Below are 25,645 nucleotides of genomic sequence, written 5' to 3' on the forward strand. Positions count from 1 at the left end.
TGAGGAAAGGCAAGAGAAAAGGAGAAAATCAATACCTCTACTAACAAAAGTATGTTTGAGGACAAGGGCTATGAGTTTGAAACTTGGACCATGATTCCTTCGTGAATATGCATGATTTTAAAAGTACACCTTTCTAGCACAAGGAAACAGCAAATAAGACAATTCTCCTAACATGTCACAGCTAATTTCTTTGATGAAGTTTCAAATCCAGGGGTTTGAATATTATAGTAAAATTAATATGACTACAAACTTAGCAATTTTTTCTAGAAGAGTGAAGATGCAAGTGACCCAAAGCCAATCGTCAATAACTACTATTAAAGCAAAGATAAAAATTGAACTGGAAACTCAAAGGTTTAATTCCTAGAACAGTGTGAAATAAAGATATTTGATCACTACCAATAGATGTGAAGTACTAATATGCACAATAAGAAAACATGAAAACCATTAAAAACAAAGAAAAAAGCACCAGTTGAGGGGAAATCTTAGCACATATTCAGTCAGCTAATAGGGCAAACTGAGAGGAATTCAGTGCTTAACACAGTCAAGTCATCAAAAACTGTTCCGTGCAACAACTCATCTGAATAAAATCAAAACTCGCTCAATAGAAGACAAGAAACAGTAGAAATGGCTGCTCAGACAGTACATAATTAGTTAGTTTCATCATTTGGCACTATAACTTAGAACTTGAGGTCAGCCCCGCCATATATGTAAGTCCAAATTAGTAGCACTCATGGAAAGATGGAGCAAGTTGGAAAAAATCTCCAACAATGAAATCAATATTATCTTCTACTCCATAAACCTTTGCATTGTTAAGGACCATATTAACTTTCTGAGGATCAATATCAATAGCCAGAACAAAAGGACACCTTCAAAAGTAAAACCATTATTTAGAAAGCTCTTACTAGTTGATAGAATAGAAAAGTACACGCAGGATAACAAATACATAAACTGAATTCAAGGATAAACTTAAAATTGTTCATGAATAATGTACAAGTATTCAAACGGTAAGTTGCAAAGGAAGGTGCCAAAATTATCCTAATGAAAATGCTCTAAAATCTTCAGTAAGTGGTTTAAAAAGTCCCCAATTTGGAGGGTGCCGAAATTTACTTGTCGTGCATCACCATGCTTTCTATCTGCACACTGTATGCCTAGGAAGAACGAATGAAATACATAACAAGGTTAATTTATATACTGATTCAACTGACTCATTAGCAATTCCAGTAAGGTTCCTAATAAAATAGACTATTATGAAATTTAGATCGAACTCTCAAATTTTGCAAACCATCTCCACTATTTCAAAGCAAGTAAAACGTTTATGTCATTTGGTCAAGCTATTCAAAAAATTGCACCCAAACTCACGAAAAAGACAGGTTCAAAAACAAGCACTTTACAAACTATCATCATATGTGTTACACATAGAACAGATCAGGTCTCTGTTTGATTCTTATATGTACCTTTTACTCCTTAAAAATCGGTATAAAGCAAAAGAAAATCATAATTTATCAGAAACAAAAAGCGACTAAAATAAAATTCCCAATTCTTAGAATTCAGAAGGAAAAAGAAAATGTATTGTTTGTGAAGACTTGCAGTTTAGCAAATTGGATGGCATTGCCACCGACATCTGAAAAGCAATCAATGACAAGTTCATAGCCACCGCACTTCTCCGCATGCCTCATGGCTATCTCTACGGGAGCAACAGAAAACCAACCTTCCTCATCCATTTTAATTCCTTCATCGTATTTTGAAAAAAGATGGTATCTTTGAAACCAATAGTTCTCAATTAAAGGAGTAATAATTCCCTTTTCTTTCCCTCTCTTCTTCCAATTTTTCTTAACTGGAATTAGAAATAAAATAAAATTAAAAAAGAAATGGTGAAAGCTGTTAAAGAATTGACTTGACCTCGCCTCATCCGCTTCGCAATAGCATGATCTTCAGCTGGCCCATGAATTTGGATTTTGTGGCTTCTGCTTCATCGGAATTGGGAATAATTAGGTTGGGCGGGAAACCGACCTGACATTAGGAATTTTGGATAGGATTTTCGGTGGGCTTTTCTATTGGGTACCTAAGTAGCCCAAATGATGGCATTTGCTTTTATGTTTGTTAAACATCCCAAGGCCCAACGGGTTAGATTTCTGTTTTCTCATCCATTATCTATTCTAACCACTTAAAATATTTATTTTGTGGTTTTTGATAATGTTTGTTCGAAGAGTTTGTACTTTTTTCTTTCTTTAAAGTTGGAATATACTGCATCCAACAATTAATTATATTTATCTATTGATTTTTCATACATTATTTATGTTCTATATCCATATTCAAACATATGAACTTTCAAATGTTAGAACTTTTTTTTATATATTTATGTCATACAGCCTTAATATAAAGATAAGGTTGGCCTGCCCAAGCAACAGTGTGGCGCAAAGGAAGCATCACTGCAGTTAATGGATCGTCATTTTCAAAAGAAAAAATTGTGGTGAAAATCTATTTCCAACACTTTGTGGATTTCCAGCTAAGACCATAAATAATTTATGTATGTATGTTGTTTCATAATTTCAACTTTTGGAGTTATTTATTTTCCATGTAAATTATCATGCTTTATATTAAACGTGTCCTTTTAGATTTGCTGCCTGCTTGCAAGTACATGAGAATGAATTTCCACCCAACACCCACAAATAATCTTAAAAGAAGGATTTGATTTGAAATAACAAAGCGGCCACAATCTAATTTGCACCCCAGATTTTAAGGCCAATCAATTTAAATCGACAATTTATTCGTAATAGTATAGCAAATGTATATATTGTTATCCATGAAAATAAAATAAAATTCCTATAATAAATATTTGAGGATTGATATCTACATTTGCTCCATAAATATTAATTAAAATATCTATTCATTTTGGGTATCAAACAATTTGATTGGAGTACTAAAGGGTGGTGGACCATGTTGGAAGCCAAATTACTCCCGCAAAATATGGTCCACCTCTTGATCTGTCATAATTTATTATGGCAAATTAGGTACTTTTCACTACTTAATAAGTTTATACTCAAGCATTCTTATGTTATTTGCTTTGATTTTAAAAATTATTTAGGATGTAGCTTAAATTAAATAAAATGAGCTTAAGATGATGTTTCATGACCAATTAGGTCAATCCGAGTCTGAGATAGCTCCGAAAAGTTAATTAAGTATGTAGGAAACGATCAAAGCCAATAAGTTAGTGGATTGGATAGAATGTCGCAACATTCAGACATGAAAGTTGCGACATCGAAGCCACTCCAACAATTAAACGAATTTTCAACCAACATCTACAAAGCAAGCATAATGGTCCTAAAGTCGCGACATTCAAGACAGTAGCCTGAAGATGAAAGTTGAAGTGCAACAATGTCACGACATTAAGAAGCAAAGTCTCGACATTCACCCCAGTCCCAGAAGTTCAAGCAAACTACCTACAAAGTCGTGATGTCAAACCTAAAATGTCACGACATTGAAGCTCGATGGACCAATAAACTACAAGGGTGTTTATGTTCGTACAATCTAAATTAGCTTGTAATCAAGGGTTTGATCAACCTAATTAGGTCAAAATACATTCAAACTATAAATATAACATTAAAACATCATATTAGGGAGCTCTATTAGATTTTAGTTTCATAGTTTTTAATAGATTTTAGAGATTTAGACTTTATTCATTGTTGCTTCTTAGTTTTCCAGTTAATGGAATTTTAGTTTTGGTTCTTTCTTTTTTGTTATTTATTTTTCACACATCAATTGTTCCAAATTACCAATCAAAGATGTTTCACTTACAGCCCGAGCCCACCCACGACCAAAGCTGTCCATGAGGAGGACAAGTATCAATAGATATTGCACAAGGTTAACCCGTTGGAAATTACAGCCACTAGACCAGTGATAAATGAATCAACTGGCACTTATGGTCAATATCCTAAGAATCAATTTGAGGAAGTGAATTATGTGGAAAATAGGGGTGGAAACCCTTATTCAAACACTTATAATATTGGAAGGAGAGATCACCCAAATCTATGATGAGGTGGAAATCAAGGAGAGGATAACTCTAATCAGATTCGACAAAATCCTTATATGCAAAGAACTCAAGAGATTGTCGTAGGGGATGACTACACTGTATGTGGTCAGAGATTAGATCGAATTGACGGGGAGACGCAGTCGATGAAATTTGACATAAGATAGGTGCAATCTAAATGCACCCAAACACATACCACATTGATTGAGTTAAAGGACCAAATGAGCCAAATGATAAGCATGATGAGTGATATCCAAAGACAATTTAGTCTCAGTATCACTAGTAACATCGAAAACAACCCTTGTAAGAAAGAGAATGAGCAAGTGAAAATAATTGCGCTCCGTTCAGGTAAGGTTTTGAAAAACCTGAATGAACCCACTCCACAAGAGTTAGGTAATGTATATGATACTTTGATGATACCCCTTATGAGGAAAAATCGGAACTAGATTCAAACAAGGTAGTCAAACCAACAGTTGAGCTGGAAATTGAAGAGAGTACTGAACCTGTTTCTACAAATATACCATTCCCGTCAAGATTAGAAGACAAGCGAATAAAGGATGAAGCAGAATTTGTAAGTTTCTTAAACTTATTTAAATTGCTTAATGTTAATCTTCCCTTAATTGAACTAATGGAGAAAGTACCTAAATATGCCAAATACTTGAAGGAAATCATGGCTAAGTATAAAAAAAAATTAAAAAAAGAGAGAACAAATTAAAATAGATGCTTCATGTAGTGCGACCATCACTAAAAAAATATCCCCAAAATTGAAAGACTAGATAAACTTCACTACGTATTGATTACGTAATCCTCGATTTTGAGGAAGATTAGGAAATTCCAGTTTTACTAGGTAAGCCATTTTTAACAACCTTTAGGCCACCACCTTGAAATGAATGAATTAATTATGAAAATAAATGGTGAGACAAAGGTGTTTAAATGTGATAGTAATCTATAGAATGAGGAACTAGGGAAATATGTAGGGGATAATTGTTGTTCAATAATATTTATTATCCCTAACAACCTTGATCAACGAAAGGTGTGTTTTTTAGTGTGCGCAAGTTGTACGAATCAGTCCAAAGAACGTGATAAGTGGAAGGATTTCGAATGGCATAGTGAAGTATGAACGAATAAAAATAGGCAAATGCCTAAAATTATCCGTAACCCCTCGCCAACTATTAAATGGGAGAATAAATACGCTTCATAAACAAGAACAAAACTTAGTTGCTCGGAAGCTTCCATTTTTGCCAATATATTACTGTAAACAAAAATCAAGACAAGCATTTACCTCCTCTAATTATACTAAACTATTGCATAATTGACCTAGTGATAGCAATGGCAAGTGTGAATTGGAATTTTTCTATTAATATATTCCAACATTAATGTAGCTATGCTAATTCACATTCTAAGATATTTAAATTTAAAAAAAAAAATCCAAATATTGGGTTCACTGCCATCTTTAAATAACGGATTAACAAGAAAACTATGAAGATGAGTGGGTAACAAGAGAATCCATTTCCACAATTTATGTTTAAACACCAATACACACCACAATTTCATCATCAATTCAATTCAACCCCTAATCCATACTCTCCCACTTTTCCTGAAAAACGCGATTACCATTTCTCACTAATATACATATATATAATATATATAACCGTAGGCATTTTATGTATAATTTATTTATATTTTCGTCACTAAATTTTAAAATTTTATTAGATGATCACTAATATCGATTAATTATATTATAATCATTGAATGGTTAATTACTATTAATAATGTAATTACAATCTAATATGATACGTTAATTTTATCTATAAAATATTAATTTCAAATTCCAATTAAATTTTTTATTTTATTTTCTTTTAACTGATATAAATAGTTTGGTCCAATTATTATATATTTCTTTTTAATTTTTATGAATTTTTGAATAATTTATTTGATTTGAACAAAAAATCAATGATTTGATCAGTTTGAACACCAATCCAATTCAAAAATAATGATTTAAACCACAAATAAATAATTAAACTTGCACTTTACTCAAATATATATTAAGGTTCTATTTGGACAACACAAAATAATTGAATAAAAGTTTATTTACTATAAAAAATATTAATATGACAAAAATAATTTCTAAACAAGTAACAAAAATTAAAATCAAATTGTCATTTGTGTTATGTTAGTATAAAAAGTAATTATAATACGGTTACTAATAAAAATAATATGAAGAATAAACATTATATACAATTTTATCTAATTATTCTAGTGCATATTTGTTGGACTATTTCTTTTTTAATATTTAACATATGTTCCTTATCATCATTTGAATTTGAATTTGCACCATTAAAATTATTAAGAATTCATTCTTTTACGTACTTTTCAAAGTATGAATCATATCAATTCCACCTATGATTGAAGTAACGAAATATATAACATGCTAGTACAATCCAACCTTTTTTTTATGTTATACTAAGATGATATTGCTAAAATGTGAAATATCCTTTTAGAACGACAAATGTCTTCTTAACCATATTTTGAAGTATTAAATGTTTCATATTAAAAAGTTCGCAACATATTTGTAGTACTTGTGTTTAACACAATTTTCTCAAATGTGGTGCAAGAAAATTTTTTCTATTTGCATAACTAACATCGACCTTATAATATTTCAGTTCATAGTCCAAATAGCATATAACTTTAATTATATAAACTCAATTTAGAGAAAATCTTATGTTATATCCTTTTTTATAATACATCAATTAAGTAAAAAAATATTATAAAATTTATAATATATAACTTTATAATTTTTTTATAAATTATCCAAAACTTTCATAACACTTCTTATAAATAATATAATTTTTATCATAATTTTAGAAAGTAATTTTTTTTATAAATAAGCTATGATAAAAAAAAACTATAACAATTTTTAATAATTCGGTATATTTTTTATAATTTATAGCACAAATACATAAATAAGTTATGTTTATATTTATTAGTCATTACTTTTTATAAATAAACATATTATAACACTTTTATAACAAACTTTTTAGTCAAAACTTTAGAAATTTTTTAGGATTTAAATAATATAATTTTTTATTATAACTTTATAAAATACACAAATCATTTTTATAATATATTATTTTAAGATTTATAATATAAGAAATTTTTTGTCATAACTATCACAGACACTCATAAGTGTTTATGCTTATAATATAATTTTTATAAGTTGTATAAAAATAATTTCTAAAATGAAATTTGAGTATAATTACTTATGTAATTATTCCAATTCTTACACTCCCTTAAAAATTAAAAAATGTAATTGGGATGCTCCAATTACACCCTAATTCAATAGGACCTACCAATTATAATGATTACTCAAATATACTATCCTTATATAATTATAAACAATTACGCTCAAACAATATCTAAATAAACCCGCAAATAACAAAAGCCCAACACTACAGGCCCCTTTAACTATTCAAAATAACACTCCATTAATATTTTATTATATTAAGATTAAATCAGGATGCTTAATTATTTAGACAAAATCAAATTTATAAAACCGACCCCGAATAAATCAGTTGAAATCTTCACCAAAACTTGCAGCATGGAAAGAATTACTAACTGACGGCTTAAGGGCAATTCAGTTGTGTCAAAGATTGCAAATAACAATGACTGAAACCCCGCCTTTAATTGGTGCTTCACTCCACCAAAATGTAAACAAATAAATAAAAACATTGCCAAAGATTTATCTGTTAGTCTAAAAAAACAATATCCCACCAATGCATCACACCTAGATACCCTGTCTGCCACATTGTATTAAAATAAACCAAGTGACTTATACGCACCCCATGTTCATATTAGTATAAATATGATAATATACTATTCGAATTCTAAGTACGAATATTAGATATATATTAAATATGAATATGATGAAATTTTTTCATGTATTTAAAAAATCTTTGAAGATTATATCTCTATATTTAAAGATTAGATAAAAATGCATTAAACATTAATACTTCAAAAGTAAAATAAAAAATTGATGCAACATAATATATATACTATATGTCGTGCTTTGATTATATATGTATATGCAATGATATAGTATTAAAAAACATCAAGATGATTAAAATAAACCAACGTATAAAAATTTATTTAGATATTAGAAAACAAATGAATGGTCAAATTTAACATGGAGAGAGTGGGGGAGGGATATGGAGTATTTTAATAGCAAGTGGGCAAACTCAGCTGCAAATAAGTTTAAGAACCGGTTGGTAAAGCTGGTATGGGAGGCCTCATCTTTTATATTTTAACTCTAGATTTTAGACTTGTTGACGCCTTAAATATTTTATTATATTTAAAAAAATAAAAGAAACTAGGTTTCAAATTTTTTTAAAATTTATATAATATGAGATTTTTAAACAATTAAAGATAGATAACTTTGTTGAAGATAAAATTTTAAAATGTTGAAGATAAAATTTTAAAAGTCAATACAATCAATGAATTGATCTTGTGAGATCTCCTTTATTCATTTGATTCAATTAATAGAATCAATCGATTTAATTAAAATAATTCGAGTATTAAAAATATATAATTTTTACATGTATACATTTTATATGTTATATTATATTTTTATTAATTAAATAAAATTTTATTCTAAATAAAATAAATATTTAATTTTCTATTAAATTGATTTATGAATCATGCATGTTAAATCTGTTGATTTGTGAATCCTAATTTCGTGGACCTTAGGTGCGATGCATCTACACTAAGTATATACAAGGTCCAAATGAAAGCTTAGAATTATTGATTACCAACTATCCTAATGATTTTGGACTCTCACGTGAAATGACTCTAAACTCCCACTTAAATCTTGTATATACTTAGTGGAGATACATAACACCGAAAATCCATCAAGTCAAAATTTGTAAATCAATAAATTGAACATATATAGTTTATCAACATGTAACTCCACTAAAAAATATGCGTTAAATCTCCAACAAACTTAGAATAAATTTTTCCATATGAATATAAGTTTAGAATAAAAAAATGAGAGTGATAATAATAAAAAATAAAAGGGTTTTTGATGATTGTTGCTGGGGTTGGTTTTTTTTTTTTTTAACAAATTGACATGATGGGATTTGAATAAACTACAATAAAACGAAGGGTGCTTGTTGAAAGACAGCAATTTTAGCAATTAAAATTTAAAGAGAAGACATGAGCAACTTAGCTATCATGACAAAGCAAGGCCAACACCACTCTCTCAAAAAAGTCTCCTAAAAGTTTATTTATGGGTCGGGTATTTTTAACCAACCTGCTAAATTTAATTTATACAAGTCGAATTTTGAATAAAGCTTTTTCATAAATTTATGCTGATGGGAATTTGTGTTTAATAAGAAAAATATATTCTATTTAAATGTAATAATATTTTATTTAAATATTAATAAAAAATTAAACTTTTTATTTTTAATATTATTTCAAAATGAAATAAGATTTTGAAATAGACCAAAACTTGATCTTACCTTAGACCCAAAAATAATGGACACAAAGCCACTTCTAATATTTATCAATCACTAGCATTTAGAAATGCCACAGCACAAAAAGCACTAGGATAAAAGAAACAAAATTTTCACCAAATTTACAAACTTGTAAGGTAAAAAGGATAAGAGGAGAACCTGTTTTTGCTTTAGAAAGGAGCTTTTAGGTATATCATATGTAACTCTAATCTTTGCACACATCTGCAATTTTAGATTCGATAAGATCATACAATACAAAAAAATTAACAAATATTAATATATAAAAAAATTAACAAATACTAATATATGTTTGGTCATCAATCAATCTTTTTTTTTAAAGAAAAAAACATGAATAGAATATAAATATGTGAATACATTAAAATTTATATAGTACGAATTATTAATATATAAACTTATAATTATACGATAAAAAGAGATGATACAAATATACAGATGTAAAGACTTACCCACACGCTTTGAGCCATTGGTCATCAATCAATCATCATCTTGGAAAAAGTCCACCACCACCACCACCACCACCAAAATGGCACAATCCAGTGCTAGCCGCCCCAAAAGTAAACGCTTCACTGGGAATTCTTATTTTTCATCATAAACAATAATAACACCCCAACAAAGCCCCTTTGCCTTCTTTTTGTCTTTGTTGTTTCTCTTTTTTCTTGTTAAAACTGACCATTATAACAATATAATATAATTATAATAAACAACTAAAACGTCACTCAGGAAATGCACTCTTTCTCTTTCTGTAGCTGAGGTCAATGCGATGTTTACTGCAAACTTCCATCTTGTACAAGCTTAAGCAAGACCAAATAATGATGTACTTGGGCAACTTTTTCTCTTCCATACGTCTTCTTCTTGTTCTTCTTCTTTCTTGTTTCCTATGATGATTGATGACAAAGAGACCTCTCGAGGTGCTTCAGCTTCAAGACCAACAGCTTTTTCCATGCTTCATTTGCTCCTGAATCTTCTTTTATTACTTTTACAGTCTTTCTTCTTTGTCTCTCCTTCTCAAGCAGCCTGTGATCAAAACGATAGGGTTTTTCTCTTGGCCTTTCAGTCCAACATAACAGCGCCATCTTCATCTCCCTTGAATTGGTCTACCACTACAGATTGTTGCTTCTGGGAAGGAGTAGCTTGTGATGGTCCAGATTCTGGTCGAGTCAGTCAGCTGTGGCTACCCTCTAGAGGCCTTACTGGTCATCTGTCAACATCTCTTTTAAACCTCACACTTTTAACCCGTCTTAATTTTTCCCATAATCGGTTCACTGGATTTCTCCCCTCTGGGTTTTTTTCTTCCCTCAATCACCTTCAAGTTCTTGATCTCAGCTACAACAGTCTCTATGGGGAACTGCCTCTGGATTTCATTTCAGATGATAACAACAGCCTCAGCCCTATCCAGACTCTGGATTTATCCAGCAACCACTTCTCAGGGACCATCCGGTCCAATTCTGTTCTTCAAGCAGCCCTGAATTTGACTATTTTCAATGTGAGCAACAATACCTTAACAGGCCAGGTTCCGTCCTGGATCTGCATCAATACTTCCCTCACAATCTTGGATTTGTCTTACAACAAACTTGATGGCAAAATTCCCACTGGACTTGACAAGTGTTCCAAGCTGCAGATCTTTCGTGCAGGTTTTAATAATCTGTCCGGGACACTTCCTGCTGATATTTACAGTGTTAGCTCACTCGAGCAACTATCCTTACCGCTCAATCACTTTTCTGGGGGGATCCGAGATGCCATTGTCCAACTCGACAAGCTCACCATCCTTGAACTTTTTTCCAATGAATTTGAAGGCCCCATCCCGAAAGACATAGGCCAGCTTTCCAAGTTGGAACAGCTGCTGCTTCACATCAACAACTTCACTGGTTATCTGCCACCATCTCTCATGAGCTGCACCAATCTTGTCACTTTGAACTTGCGGGTTAACCATCTAGAAGGAGACCTCTCAGCCTTCAATTTCTCCACCCTGCAACGCCTTAACACTCTTGATCTTGGCAACAATAACTTTACAGGTACCTTGCCTTTAAGTCTTTATTCTTGCAAGTCATTAACTGCTGTAAGATTGGCTAGTAACCAGCTAGAGGGACAGATATCACCGGCCATACTTGCTCTGCGATCTTTATCATTCCTTTCAATTTCTACTAATAAACTAACCAATATTACCGGGGCAATAAGGATTTTGAAGGAAGTCAAGAACCTTACTACTCTCATCCTCACTAAGAACTTCATGAATGAAGCAATACCCAATGATGAAAATATAATAGGAGAAGGCTTTCAAAATCTTCAGATTTTGGCCCTAGGAGGTTGCAACTTCACTGGTCAAGTCCCCAAATGGCTAGCTAAGCTGAAGAATCTAGAGGTGCTAGACCTGTCCCAAAATAGAATCAGTGGTTTAATTCCTAGTTGGTTGGGCAGCCTACCAAACCTTTTTTACATAGACTTGTCTGCTAACTTAATATCAGGAGAGTTCCCCAAGGAACTAACAAGCCTGTGGGCACTGGCAACGCAAGAGTCCAATAATCAAGTAGATAGAAGTTACCTGGAGCTCCCAGTGTTTGTTATGCCTAATAATGCCACCAGTCAGCAGCTGTATAACCAGCTCTCCAGCCTTCCACCGGCTATTTATCTGAGAAACAACAACCTCAGTGGCAACATCCCTGAGGCGATTGGCCAATTGAGATTTCTTCATGTGTTAGATCTCAGCCAGAATGACTTTTCTGGCAGTATTCCAGAACAATTATCAAATCTCACAAACTTGGAAAAGTTGGATCTGTCTGGCAATCGGCTTTCTGGCCAAATTCCTGAATCATTAAGAGGTCTGTACTTTTTGTCTTCATTCAGTGTGGCATATAACAATCTTCAGGGACCAATACCATCTGGAGGTCAGTTTGATACTTTTACCAGCTCCAGTTTTGAAGGGAACCCAGGTCTATGTGGTTCAATTGTGCAGCGCATTTGCCCCAATGCACCGGGAGCTGCTCATTCTCCCACTCTGCCAAAACGCTTAAACACAAAACTTATCATTGGGCTTGTACTTGGAATCTGTTCTGGTACTGGTTTGGTTATTACTGTTCTAGCATTGTGGATACTGTCCAAGAGAAGGATTATTCCAGGAGGAGACACCGACAAGATTGAACTAGATACACTTTCCTGCAACTCATATTCTGGAGTTCATCCGCAGACTGACAAGGATGCTAGCCTTGTTATGCTGTTCCCAAACAAAACCAACGAAGTCAAGGATCTCACCATATTTGAACTCCTGAAAGCAACTGACAATTTCAACCAAGAAAACATCATTGGCTGCGGGGGTTTTGGTTTGGTTTACAAAGCAATATTAGCAGATGGGACCAAACTTGCAGTTAAGAAGCTCTCGGGAGATTTCGGCCTGATGGAGAGGGAATTCAAAGCTGAGGTAGAAGCACTATCAACAGCTCAACATGAAAACCTGGTGTCCCTGCAAGGTTATTGTGTACACGAAGGGTTTCGGCTATTAATATATTCCTATATGGAGAATGGAAGTTTAGACTACTGGTTACATGAGAAAGAGAATGGTCCATCCCAGTTAGATTGGCAAACTCGACTGAAGATTGCTAGGGGAGCAAGTAACGGACTGGCTTACATGCATCAGATATGTGAGCCACACATTGTTCACCGAGACATCAAATCGAGCAATATCCTTCTTGATGACAAGTTTGAGGCACATGTTGCAGATTTTGGATTGTCACGACTGATTCTTCCTTATCACACTCATGTTACAACTGAGCTTGTTGGTACTTTGGGTTATATTCCTCCAGAATATGGGCAAGCATGGGTAGCCACTTTGAGAGGGGATGTGTACAGTTTTGGGGTTGTCATGCTTGAGCTGCTCACTGGCAAAAGGCCTGTTGATATGTCTAGGCCAAAAACATCAAGAGAGTTGGTTTCCTGGGTGCAGAGATTGAGGAGCGAGGGCAAGCAAGATGAAGTCTTTGATCCACTCCTGAAAGGAAAAGGTTCTGATGAAGAGATGCTGCAGGTGTTGGATGTGGCCTGCCTGTGCATCAACCAGAATCCTTTCAAGAGGCCAACTATCCAGGAAGTTGTTGAGTGGCTCAAGGGTGTTGGAACAATCAATAGAAACCAAAATAAAGATTCGTGAAAAGTGCTGTTCATTGCTTTTTACGAAACAGATACGTATACCTGCACAAAATGTCTGAATCAGTTTATGCATACTTTTGCTTTTTTTATTTTTAATTGTGTAAATAAAATTTACCCAATCATAATACTTCAGCTGTACAAAAAGAAGAAATCGCAATTAAGTAGAGACTATAGTTCCAGGGTCGCAACTGTAACCTTTTGTCAGATAGGTAATTAGTCTTCCGTATGTTAAAAGAAAGATAGTTTCTTAGCTGCGGCATCTACAAAGCAAACACCATCTGGTTTTTGGCTAGTGAACATAAGCTTTTAAAAGTTTCCATTAAAGTGAGTTCATTTTTGTAGTATCACTCAGATATCTACCACACAAATGCAAGCCAGTATTAGACCATCACAGATTATTTTATGAGCAGTAAAAACACATCTAGCTAATGGTAGCAGGTTACACTGTGTATATTATTTTCACAAGAACAAATAAATTAAACTACAAAGACAGCATAAATGTTTATCTTTTAAGCATAATCCTTGCCACAATACCAAATATCAGGGGATATTTGTTCATTTGAAATCTTAGTCCTAACTTCAACAGTGAAACAAGTAGTATAAGCAAAATTAGTATGTGCATAGTGATCATCTCTAATAAATGAAACTTAAATCACACTTACAAATGTCTGCTATGTTCCGAGTTCTGACATCTTTTAGAACGATTTGTCCAATCTTTAGAACTCTGTTTCCCAGCTGAAAGAACATATGAGGAGCTGCTTTTTTTGCATATTTTCTATCTTCCAACCTCAAGCATTTCATCACAATCAATACTCAAAACAAATTCCGTAAACAAGGTCCTTACTCCTTAGCTATAAGTAATAAGGCTAACATTGAAAACATCTATATTTAAGGAAATAAGTCATAAACAGCAAATTCAATTGCAGATATGTCAGGCAGTCCATTTAAACCAAACTTAACAATTTGAATAAATTAACAGAATTCGGATGAAAAATGTCACGAATAGAAAGCTAAAGAACTTCTAGAGGTCCAATTTTAAATTTCCTCTTTAGATGAATTATCTTTCCTTTTTTTTATTTTGATATTGAATCAGAAAAGATAAACTTAACCTAACAGCATAATCCTACCATACATTGCTAAAATATCATGTAATTTAACAAGATACATCATTAAATATGATGCAAGAATCACTAGCATTAATAAAGTTGCACCTCTAGAATTTTAATATATATTAAGTGTATGTATACACAAATGAATATTCACATGCATACATTATAATGTCTAAGATCTCTGATTTCATTTAAATTCCACTGTTTCCACCTATCTTACACTGACTTAAGATTAGGTTTTAGACACGGTTATAAGTCATGTAAGAACCGTGCAAAAGTTGAATTGGTCAAAAACCTGTCCAACAGGTAAAAGACCCGTTTATATATATACTTTTGAAAAACATAAGACCTTTAGCATAATCCTAAATACTCTAACGGGATTTTTCATCACATAAACTATCAAAGTTATGTTACTTGCTAACTTCCAGAGAAACAAAGAAATGGGTAATTTTCTTTTTGACAGAAAGCCCATTTCTGTAATAGAAAAATGGAGTTGAAAAATAAGTTTTAAAAACTTCAATGGTATAGGAAATGATCTTTTTCTTTTGTTAATTTATCAAACATGTGGAATGCAAAATGGGAAGTAAAGAAAAAGCATTACAAAAAGAAAATGGAACTCCAAAAACACTTAGGAAATTAGATAGCGAAACCACCAACACCAGACAATTAGAACTTAGAAATTTCTTCAAACACCATCCAAACCACACCTAAATCGGGCAAAACATGTTCAAAGGTCCTCCAAGATTTATCTTGACTTTATTTTTCATAAGAAACCCATGTTTTCTCTTCCTCGATGGATTAATCATTGCTTCATTAATTCAAATAAATAATCAAAAGTCGTCTCCAATTTCAATCAAAACATAAACCAAATTTCACACGAAACCAACAAGATAAAAGAGACAATACACAGATATACAAAAAACAATTTATATCCATCCAAAAAAAAAAACACCAGCAAGATTACCATAACGAAGTTTTTACGAGAAGTATGGAGCAGCTTTCTTATTTCTTCCCTTAAACTTGCAACAGGCTTGTGATGTAAATCACTAAATTGTCACCTGCAATAGAAAAACAAAATGAATGATTGAGCGAGCGAACGAACGAATGGCAAAAAAGAATCAGCTTCGGCGTTTTAAGCTGCCCTGCTTAGTACGAATCGAAACTCCCATCCCATCTTAAGCGCCAAAATTTTCCATTCGTAGAAAAACAAAATATAAAATCTCGAGTCTGGCTTTGGTGTCCATGGGCCGCTAGCCCCAATATTCTTTTAACTCTCTGTTAGTCCTAATAGAAAATTAATTAAAATACGGTCCAAAAAAATACAAGGGTAAACTACACCGCTGGTCATCTAACTATTTGTAAATTTCCTTTTTGGTTACCTAACTATAAAAAATTATAAAATAGTTACCTAACTATTCAATTTTGTCTTTTTGTTCACTGGAGGCCGGAGGTCTAACGGTAACAGCTTTTAAAATTTTCGCAATAGTAAATTTAACCCTCAACATTTAAAAATTAAGTCAATTTAGTTTTTATTCTAAAAATTTTAACCTTCAACATTTATATATTGTGTAATTTGGTCCTTTTTGCAATTTTACTTTTCTTTCTGACATCGAGAGCTAATTTTAAAAGACTGAGAAATGATGAAATTTATTATCTTTGATTTTTGGGTGTTTCTATTTTTTGAATATTTTCAATCAAATTTAGCTCATAGATTTTTTTAACTTTTTAAGTGAAAAGGTCACAAAGAAAAAAAACTACAAAAATGACCAAATTACCCAATGTATAAATGTTGAGGGTTAGATTTTTAGAATCAATACTAAATTGAAACCATGTATAAATGTTGAAGGTTAAAGTGTTATGTCGATTTTTATAGTTGCCACTATTAGTCAACTAGTAACCAAAAAGGACAAAATTAAATAATTAGGTGACCTATTTGTAAAATTTCATAGTTGGACAACCAATAATAAAATTTATTAATAATTGGGTATCCATTTTGTAAATTTTCATCATTAAGTGACCCAAAAATACTAATAATTGAGTAGCTACTAGTATAGTTTACCCTTGTGTTTTTTTTATGTGCATGTCATAATCAAATGTCAAATAGAATTGTGGAATATGAAAAATAATATAAGAGAGTGAATGTACATGAATTATTAGGGTAAATTACATCAAAAGTCACTAATTGTTAGTATGTTTACATTTTGGACATTCAACTTAAAAAAGTTACAAAATAGTTACTAAACTATTCTAAAGTTTTTATTAAGTTATTAGACTGCTAAAGTCGTTGTTGTATGACATTCTCCATTCGCACTGACTGCACCAATCAAAATCTCTCATTTCTCTTCTTTTTTACCGTTCAAAATTTTTCATAAAATAACTTTGAACATCAAGTTTATGAACCAAAATTCAAACAATTTTATTCTTCGATTTTCAACACTAACCGTCAGATCGACTTGGATCTAAGATATATTCTTCTACTTGTCGATGTATATTGATCCATTGTACTGATTATCAAATTGTCACTTAAAGCTCACTAGCCAGACTAAAAAAATTAACAAAAACTTTTGAATAGTTTAGTAACTTAAATGAAAAATTTGAATAATTCAATGAATATTTTATAACATTTTAAAATTGAGTAATCAAAATGCAAATTTACTAATAGTTTAGCAACTTTAGGTGTAATGTATACAGATAAAAGAACATAAATTTGGATAGGCATTAATTAAAACAACAAATGGATAATAAAATAAAAACATAAATCGGAAGGCTAAATTGGGCATGGGCTATTATCAGTCCCAAAAGATTAAATGGCCCAAACAACAGCCATCTACAAGCAATTCGACCTATCTCCTTCTTTCCCTTTCAAGTCTTCCAACTTCCAACCCATCAAATTTTAAAAAATATTTATTTATTTTTATTTCTCTTTTCTGCTAAAAAAACTCAATATATGAAACCCTAGCCAGTGCCATTTTTACGTTAAAAATTCTAAATTCCAATCAAAACAAATCCCTAATCCCCAAATTTTTGTTCTCAAATCGAATTCGTTTCCGTTTCCTTTTATTGTATGGTATTTTTGTTTACTACAAACAATCTAAGAGATTTCAGGATCCCTGCCCCAGCAGCAGCAACGAAACCCTAGAAATCTCCCGTTTCACCTCTCCCTTGTCAATGTAAGCCTCTCCATTTTTCAATCTCCTGTTGCTCAATTCCGTTGTTACCAATGATTGCTCTGCCTACAGTTTCGTTTGCTTTCAGTATGAACCAGTGCATGAAAATGCAAGTGCTAAATTTCCCCCTTTTCTTGTTTTGAATTTGAATTGTTAAGTGGATTTTCGCTTTGTTATCTTTTTAATTAGTGTGTTGGTTTCGATGTGGGATAACTGAATCGATTGAGAGTGCGCTGTGAGGTGAAAGAAAAAGGAAGAACAAAAAATGAGTAGGCTATCGTTTAGGCCACGCCCATTGGACATACACAAAAAGCTACCGATTGTTAAGTCAGTCAAAGACTTTGAAGACGATGACACTCCAACTTCCGCTACTCGCAACTCTCAAATGCTCCGTCTTGCTGCTGCCGAAGTTGAACCCGAGGTACCCTTTTCACTCCCTTGCTTTTCATAGCTCAAAAACTTCACTGTGACTTGGCATTATCCTTTAAGGCTATTTTTGTTGAATAATTTGATTTCATACTTCAAATTCACTTGCAATTTGTAATCTTAAAGTGAAGCAAAATCAAGGGGTTTTAAATTATTACTTATGCGAATGGAATTTGGTTTTAAATTATGACATTTGCATTTGCATATAAACATAGTTTGCTAATAGAAATTAGGGCTTTGCAACAGTTGAGGATATTTTTGTTCTAGAACTTTAGTATGACTTGGCACCTTACTTGAAGGCTCTGGCTTTTTTGGTTGATGCTTTTGCTACTTGATATTTACTTCTTAAAAAGTTGCTAGAAGGCAAAAGCAGAAGGTAAAGAACAATTCATGATCAATTTTGAAATGGACAAGAAAGTAATATGTTACTGTAATTGTGAAATAATCGGTTTATATAGTAGAACTATACATTTTGCTATCTAGAAAGTAATAAATATAATCCTTCAAAAGTATTTTTTGCATTTCTTCCAAACATGCAATTTTATTGTTTTGCTTCTGAAAGAAAAAAGCAAGCAGAAAAAGTACCTACTGACCAAATCTCAAGGAATTTAATAAGTTTATAGGTAGATGTATGGTCTCAAGGAATGTGTGCAAAGACGATGGAATTAGATTAATTGGAAGTATAACTTGTATTGCTAAAGGTGTCTATCCCAGAGAATTGGGTACACAACTTGTTTTACTGAATGATATATTATTTCAACCAACCAAAAGTGTTCCCATAGATGTATGACTTTGGGCAATTTTTAATAACAGCATGCTAATGAGCAGACTTCTTAAGGATGACTTGTGCTATTTGTAATTTCACATGTATCTATGCTTCTAGGTTATTAGTTCTCCTAGAGGCCCTTTGTGATAGTAAAATATTTGTTTATTGAAGTAGATGTAATTTTTTTAGGTGCAACCACTTGCTACCAAGAAACTGGCTCCTGAAATACCTACACCTCAGTTTGTTGTTGTGGATACTTATGAAAGAGATTATTCTCGCACGTTCTTTCAACCCACATCCTATTTACGAGCAAGGGGAGGTTTGTGGAACCAGATAGATTCCTTTATTGAGACTTAAAAGCTAATTTGGATGGTTATTTTATAGTGATAATTCTGTTGGTATTAGCATTCTGAAACTCTGTTCTATTATTTGCAGCCCGGGCTGAGATTGGAGAGTTTGTTGAGTACGATCTAGATAATGAGGATGAAGATTGGCTTCAAGACTACAACAAAGATAAGAAGATTCTTGCACCTGAAAAGTAATTACTTAAATCTTGATTATACTATTGCATTTTTTCTGTTCAAGTAGACGTGTTTGAGTAATACATTGTTCCTTCAGAAATTCCTTTCTTTTTCTTTTTTCAGTTATTCACCTGATATTTCTATTAAGATTATTTAATTTGCTCTCTTTTCTTTTGCCTTCTTTTCTTTACCCTTGAGTTTGAAGATAGTGGGCAGCGTTCTAGACTGTTACAACTGTCTGAATGTGAGCATAAAGAAGCTTATGTAGCTGATCTTATTTCAATCTATGAACCTCTAAAAAAGTTCTCAGAATTTGTTTTATGCGATTTAAAATTTGTAAGGGATCTTATTTCTGTGGGCTTCTGTGGATTTTTATACTTGGTGTTGTTTTAGTCGCATGAATCTAGCTTTTTTGTATCAGAGATTGCGTATTCACTTGCTTGAACCATTTTATGAACAATAAATATCTATCAGCTCCTTAGCATGCATGTGTATTTTGACGGTGTTTGTTTGTTTTTGTCACTTTAATCATATATGCCTATACCTGCTTGAAGCAAGCGTAATTTCTTTGTAGCCAACAAGAGCCTATTTACTAACTTGTTATATTTTCAAAAATGATAGTGCTATTAGATGGAACCCAGACAGAGGACAAGCGTTCTCATGGTCTTTGGCAGATCCACCCTAAATGTTATCATATTTTATACAAGCTCAAATCAGTTCAAGTGTGTTACTTGCGTAACTGCATAATCACTTCTGCAGTTCTGCTTTATAATGCAGGTTGGAGAGTCTTCTTTTTAAGTTGGAGGTGTTGGATCATAAAGCTCGTGAAAGAGCTGGAGTTATAACACCTACTCTTGTTTCACCAATTCCTGTGTTGTTGACGATGGATGCTGCTATTGAGGTGAATATTGGTTTTGATCATGCAGATGCTCTCCAAGTTGATGTTTTTCTTCTTTCTTTCTTTCTTTCTTTCTTTTTTTTTACATTTCATATCTATGCATATCACACCATGGATAATGTCAACTTTAACAGTTTCCTTCAACTTAAAATGTTCATCTAATTATAGGTTCAATGACCTTTATAAAAATTACTATTCAATTAGTGTAAAAATGACTCATATGTTTCTCTTAATAGAGTTATCTGTCCTCTGATGTAATGATGGTTGATGCCCTAGAGTCTACCGTTATATGTTTATATATTATTTCCAAGACCAGCTGGTTTGAAGCCCTAGAATCTATTTTGTGTCTTTTCGTTTCTTTCTGTAATTCTGACTTCCCTACTTTCGTTCGTCTTAAAAACTTTGATGCAAGATAAAGAGATATTATTGCACTTAAGATGTTAAACTCTTACCCTATTTCTTACCTCCAAATGCTAAATCTTATTTAGTAACATGTTTATTTTTCTTGCCTCTGGATTTGTTATTTTAATCAATAATCTAATTTGTTGAATCATTTGGAGTGAAATGTAACCTTATGCTTAATCTAATTTTCCTGGTTTGCTTTAATTGCTAGGCCTTGCAATCTCAATCCATCAAATATGGAGTCTTTCAGGCGGTTTATAATTATTGGAAAGAAAAGGTAAGGAACAAATGTCATATCTGGATGTTTTAAGGACTTGTACGAGATTCAGAATCTTTGTGAATGAAGCCTGCTTGGATTTTCATGGTGTTCAGAAGTATCTAAATAACTAATTAAAATTTGGCTTGAGAAGCTAGATTGCTTACTCTGATATTAGTGGAGGAGGTGCCATTATTTTGATGAAAATAATTTGTACTGTGCAGCTTCTATGTCCATGCAAAATGTGACTGTTACATAATTTGAATTGTTATCCTAATATGATAGCTTGCCTTGTACTCCTGGAGTGCTTGTGATGACTTCTTGAATTATTGTTTATGTAATAACAAGAATATTTTTGTGTTTCTGTCTTTTTCTTTTCTTGTTTCAGCGTGAACGGTGGCAGAAGCCTATTTTACGCCGCTTGCAGGTTGGCTTTATCGCTTATACCATATGATGATTGTTCCATGAATACATGCAACATATATTCATTTTTTATGTATATATGAACTTTAGTTTGGTGCAGTTATACACGTGAAACTCTGATTATGGTTCAAATGTATACTTGAAACTTTAATTTTGATTTAATCATACACATTTAAAGAAATAAATACCTCAAATCTATTTTTATATTGGATAAATATAATTATTTACATACACAATATATAAACATAAAATGATGTTTCAACCATACAATACAGATTGGTTAATGAAAGTAGCATTTATATTCTTTTCCCTTGTGGTGCAGCCTCCTCCACCAGTTAATGATAACAACCCCTACAATGTCTTTAGGCCAAGGGAAAAAGCTCACAGACTTCACACAAGAAGGGTTTGTTTTCCACTTTGGTTGTAAACCTTAGATATGGTTTTTTGTACTTTAAATACCTGAAGTTTGTGCCATCTTTCGTTTAGATGCAAAGGAGGGAAAACAATGTGCAGTCGTTTGAAAAGCTTCGCCAGGTGAGAACAATTACTGTCCATTTCTTTTAATTTTTGAACATAATTACTGTCCATTTCAGTGTACATTCATGAGAACTTTATGTGAAATAATACTTTCATGGTCAGCAAAGTTATTGTCTTACTTAGCTTAGAGCCGGGGCAAATCCACAGGGGCTGGAGGGACCCCGGCCCTCCCCGCAACAAAGATATTTATGAATCTTATATTCGAATTGTATTGTTATAGAAACTAATGGTAAAATTAAGCCTTGGCCGCTCCAAATTTTTAATTTTTATAAATATTGTAATTTGATATAGTAAATTTAGTCACACATTTAATTTAAACCTATTCTTTTTATTAGCTTAATTATCCCTGTTACCTTTTCGTTAGTTACTGCTTTAATATTTTTCATTATATGTTCATAAGAGAGAAAAAAGAGAGTTAAATCATTACAATATCTAATATAAACTTTGTATTTTACTTTCTTTTATTGTATGTAATCTTTATTTTTTCTTTTGTAATATGAAATAATTCTATATTTATTTTTATTGTTTTAGTTACAAAAATAATTTTTTTAACCTTAAAATTTTAATCCTATTAGAACTTTACATATGCTACAACATTAATTACGATGGGCAAAAGTTGATATTTTATTTGATTATAAGAAATTTAGATATAGTTCACAATATCAATGTCATCTATGATGTTTAAATTTAATATTTTCATACTAATTTATTTTTGAATCAAGCCAAGCTTGAATCGCAAAAAAAAAAAAAAAAAAAAGCTTGTTCAAAACTCAATCTAGCTCAAGACCTTTGAAACTTTTTCTATATTAAAATTTTATTTTTATATTTTTAAATATATTTATTAAAGTTAAATGAGAATATTTAATAAGTTTTTGGTAACAATTAATTTACTTTTTAATCTTTATTTCCATAATATATATGCACCCTTCAAGCCCCTCCCCCTCCCGTGTTAACTATACTCCTAGCTTTGCGACTGCTTAGATCTTGCATCATGCAAAAACATAGTTTCATGTATTGCATTTCTTTGAAGGCCATTAGAAAGGATGGAATTTTTTTTAATTTTTGGTTATCCACAAGTTTTTCTACATCAGTAGAAAGTGTTAAGCACCTGCAAGTGTTGAACTCAAATCTGTTTTTACTTTTAATTTCTATTCTTGAACATGTAGACAAAAGTAAGAGTAATTCGGAAATATGCTCGAGTCAATTCAAGCCCGTAATATGTTTGTTTTTATTTTGACATTGTTTTGGACTGTAAATATGCTACTCTTAACATTGTTTTGGACTTTAAATATTCTACTCTCTTTTTTATTGTATTCATGCATTTTTTATCGTCAATCGTTTTTCAAATTAATTTTTCCTTTTGTACCTGACTTCTCTCAGGTCAGGCGCAACCTAGATCAAGCCAAGACCTTACTTGAGGCTTTGATTAAGGTGCTCATCCTCAGTCAATTTCAGGCATATTGGTTGCTAATAAAGTCTTATGTATGCATCTGAAGCAATAATGCCTTGAGTTGTGATTGAATGCAGAGAGAAGAGAAGAAGAGAGATGTTCTGGAATGTGAAGTTAGTCTTCAGAGGATCCAAATGAAGTACAAGGTATACTTACTATTTATTTTATTATTTGCTTCTCTTTTCTCTTATAGTTTCCAGGATTGCGTTTTAATCGACTTTAATCTTTTGTAAGCATTTAAGCAATAACCGATGATAATTATTATTTATTATTCAAAATGTTGTTTGTAAGATGCCTGGATTTTAATTGTCTTTAATCTATTTGAAATAATTTAAACCAATGGATAGTGAATGGAATATTTAAATTGTTGGGTCTGTTGTTCTGGTAAACATGAAGATTGTCGTCCGAAGCCTCTATTTTGACCTAAATAGAGGGAAAATAACATTAAAATAGGATGAAATTTGTAATAAATCTGCCTGACGATGTTGAGCCTCTATGAGAATATCCTTAATTATAGGATAGCACAGGTAGTCTCCCATGTTTTAGGCTCTGTTGGTACCTTTTGAAAGAGATCGGTTTTTCGAAGAGATTTCCATTGCCATATGCCATTTTTTCTCAATAAAAAGTTCTCCCAGTGACTAGTCTCTTAACTTCTGATGCTTCCATTGTTTAAAAAAGGATCGGTGGCGTCTTACTGCAATGCATCTGTTCATTGTGTAGGTTTTGATCCTTTTTAAAATAAATTTTAATGTGCTCTAGAAAATGCAATTTAATATAATTGAAAATTGATTTTGGATGGCTTTGGATTCTTAATGAATTTTCAGCACGAAACTGAACTCCTCGAAGATATTACGCTTCCTGGATTTCCACCAATATCTAGCAAGTTTGCTTCTAGTGAAGATGAGTTTATGGACTCGGATGACCTTGCAAACAGCCGTCCACGTGCACGACCTGCTGCAGTTCAGAATCCACCTCTAACAGATTCTAATGTAGGCATGGCTCCTACTGCAAGTGTTAAGCAAGAGTTCCGGCGGCGACATTTGTTGCATGGATGGCTCCATAAACTGGTATGTCTCATCAAATTGACATGCTCTCTTTTTCGTACTCCATCATGCAATTCCCAAACAAAATTGCTCAATTTTGCATTGTCATATCATAACCATTTAAGTAGACATTCTAGAACAGATGCTTGTAGACTTGGTTTTCTGACTTTCGTGCTGGGCTTGACTATATTTTAGATATGCATTTCGTATAAGCCTTTATTTAACTCGATCATAAGTTACAGTCTCATGTTTCCAAGTGTGGGTTGTCTCTCTGGTTTTCTTTTCGGTATGGTTAATGCAGGATCCTCTTGAGCCAGTTTTGTTGTTCACAAAACCACTAGTTCCGGATAAGCTGGCAGCTGCAAACATTGTACCCCCATCTGATACTTCAACAAAAAATGGTGCCTCTACACCACCTTATAAATTTCATGGAAGAATGGGGCGTGGGGGCCGAATTGTGTTTGACAGATGGAATCCTCTCATGCATACACCAATCGATTACAGTAACTCATTTTACATTCCGCGGAAGCCGCGGCCTTCATCATATAACTAATTTGGTTTTTTTTTTTTTTGCTTGGTCCTTGGCTGCCTTATCTGGCAGATTCCACTGTAAAGAAAATTCAATAGATATTTTATTTGTTGTATTGATATACAGTGGGACTGAGCAAAGATGGTTAGGTTGTTGAATGTTCTTTGAGCCCTGCCTTTCGGTGTTTTTCCGCCGGCAGTGGCGATACATCTATGTATCCATTTCTTTTCCCTTTCTGCCTAAAGCTCTTATTTTTCATAAATATCTGCCAATGTCGTCGTATGTTTTACTGAATCTTCATATATTTGCACATCTTCTATGTCCTATTACCCGGACTATTCATTTTTTAATAATACATGTTTGGCACATACATTTGGAGCTATGTATTGCGGGATAACATCTCTTTTCCGCTAAAAGTTCATATAT

The 25,645-nt window shown here is 32.5% G+C and overlaps 3 protein-coding genes across 5 annotated transcripts; 2 read left to right on the forward strand and 1 right to left on the reverse strand.

The window, feature by feature from the left end:
* Positions 1 to 370: 370 nt before the first annotated feature.
* Positions 371 to 2,085, reverse strand: LOC121222432 (trimethylguanosine synthase). Its single transcript, XM_041103194.1, has 3 exons — positions 2,063 to 2,085; positions 1,588 to 1,929; positions 371 to 866 (listed from the first exon to the last, which is right to left on the reverse strand). The coding sequence occupies exons 1-3, from the start codon at positions 2,083 to 2,085 to the stop codon at positions 719 to 721; spliced, it is 513 nt and encodes a 170-aa protein (XP_040959128.1). The 3' UTR covers positions 371 to 718.
* Positions 2,086 to 10,010: 7,925 nt separating this feature from the next.
* LOC107930343 (tyrosine-sulfated glycopeptide receptor 1) lies at positions 10,011 to 13,819 on the forward strand. The gene has a single exon (XM_041102598.1). The coding sequence runs from the start codon at positions 10,433 to 10,435 to the stop codon at positions 13,691 to 13,693; it is 3,261 nt and encodes a 1,086-aa protein (XP_040958532.1). The 5' UTR covers positions 10,011 to 10,432; the 3' UTR covers positions 13,694 to 13,819.
* A 3,867-nt stretch (positions 13,820 to 17,686) lies between these two features.
* Positions 17,687 to 25,449, forward strand: LOC107930431 (uncharacterized). Of its 3 annotated transcripts, none has more exons than XM_016862102.2 (13): positions 17,687 to 17,971; positions 18,158 to 18,389; positions 19,350 to 19,479; positions 19,596 to 19,698; positions 20,459 to 20,582; positions 21,193 to 21,258; positions 21,626 to 21,664; positions 21,983 to 22,063; positions 22,147 to 22,194; positions 23,578 to 23,628; positions 23,725 to 23,793; positions 24,472 to 24,714; positions 24,992 to 25,449. In XM_016862102.2, the coding sequence occupies exons 2-13, from the start codon at positions 18,234 to 18,236 to the stop codon at positions 25,241 to 25,243; spliced, it is 1,362 nt and encodes a 453-aa protein (XP_016717591.2). In that variant the 5' UTR covers positions 17,687 to 17,971; positions 18,158 to 18,233; the 3' UTR covers positions 25,244 to 25,449. The 3 variants fall into 3 exon arrangements, with proteins under 3 accessions (XP_016717591.2, XP_040958534.1, XP_040958533.1); XM_041102600.1 differs by having other exon boundaries at positions 17,716 to 17,971; positions 18,198 to 18,389; XM_041102599.1 differs by having other exon boundaries at positions 17,717 to 18,389.
* Positions 25,450 to 25,645: the final 196 nt, after the last annotated feature.

Source organism: Gossypium hirsutum, chromosome D10, assembly GCF_007990345.1.
Source record: "Gossypium hirsutum isolate 1008001.06 chromosome D10, Gossypium_hirsutum_v2.1, whole genome shotgun sequence".
In the NCBI taxonomy this organism is placed as follows: Eukaryota; Viridiplantae; Streptophyta; class Magnoliopsida; order Malvales; family Malvaceae; genus Gossypium; species Gossypium hirsutum.

What these genes read in the sequence shown, in the direction of transcription:
- LOC121222432 (XM_041103194.1), bottom strand. Translation starts at nt 2,085, where the DNA reads ATGCCATCATTTGGGCTACTTAG. An exon ending in CCATCATTTGGGCTACTTAG is followed by an intron (nt 1,930 to 2,062) that starts GTACCCAATAGA and finishes GGCCAGCTGAAG; the next exon opens with ATCATGCTATTGCGAAGCGG. An exon ending in GCCATCCAATTTGCTAAACT is followed by an intron (nt 867 to 1,587) that starts GCAAGTCTTCAC and finishes TTACTTTTGAAG; the next exon opens with GTGTCCTTTTGTTCTGGCTA.
- LOC107930343 (XM_041102598.1), top strand. Translation starts at nt 10,433, where the DNA reads ATGATGATTGATGACAAAGAGACCTCTCGAGGTGCTTCAGCTTCAAGA.
- LOC107930431 (XM_016862102.2), top strand. Translation starts at nt 18,234, where the DNA reads ATGAGTAGGCTATCGTTTAGGCCACGCCCATTGGACATACACAAAAAG. An exon ending in CGTTTGAAAAGCTTCGCCAG is followed by an intron (nt 22,195 to 23,577) that starts GTGAGAACAATT and finishes GACTTCTCTCAG; the next exon opens with GTCAGGCGCAACCTAGATCA. An exon ending in TACTTGAGGCTTTGATTAAG is followed by an intron (nt 23,629 to 23,724) that starts GTGCTCATCCTC and finishes GATTGAATGCAG; the next exon opens with AGAGAAGAGAAGAAGAGAGA.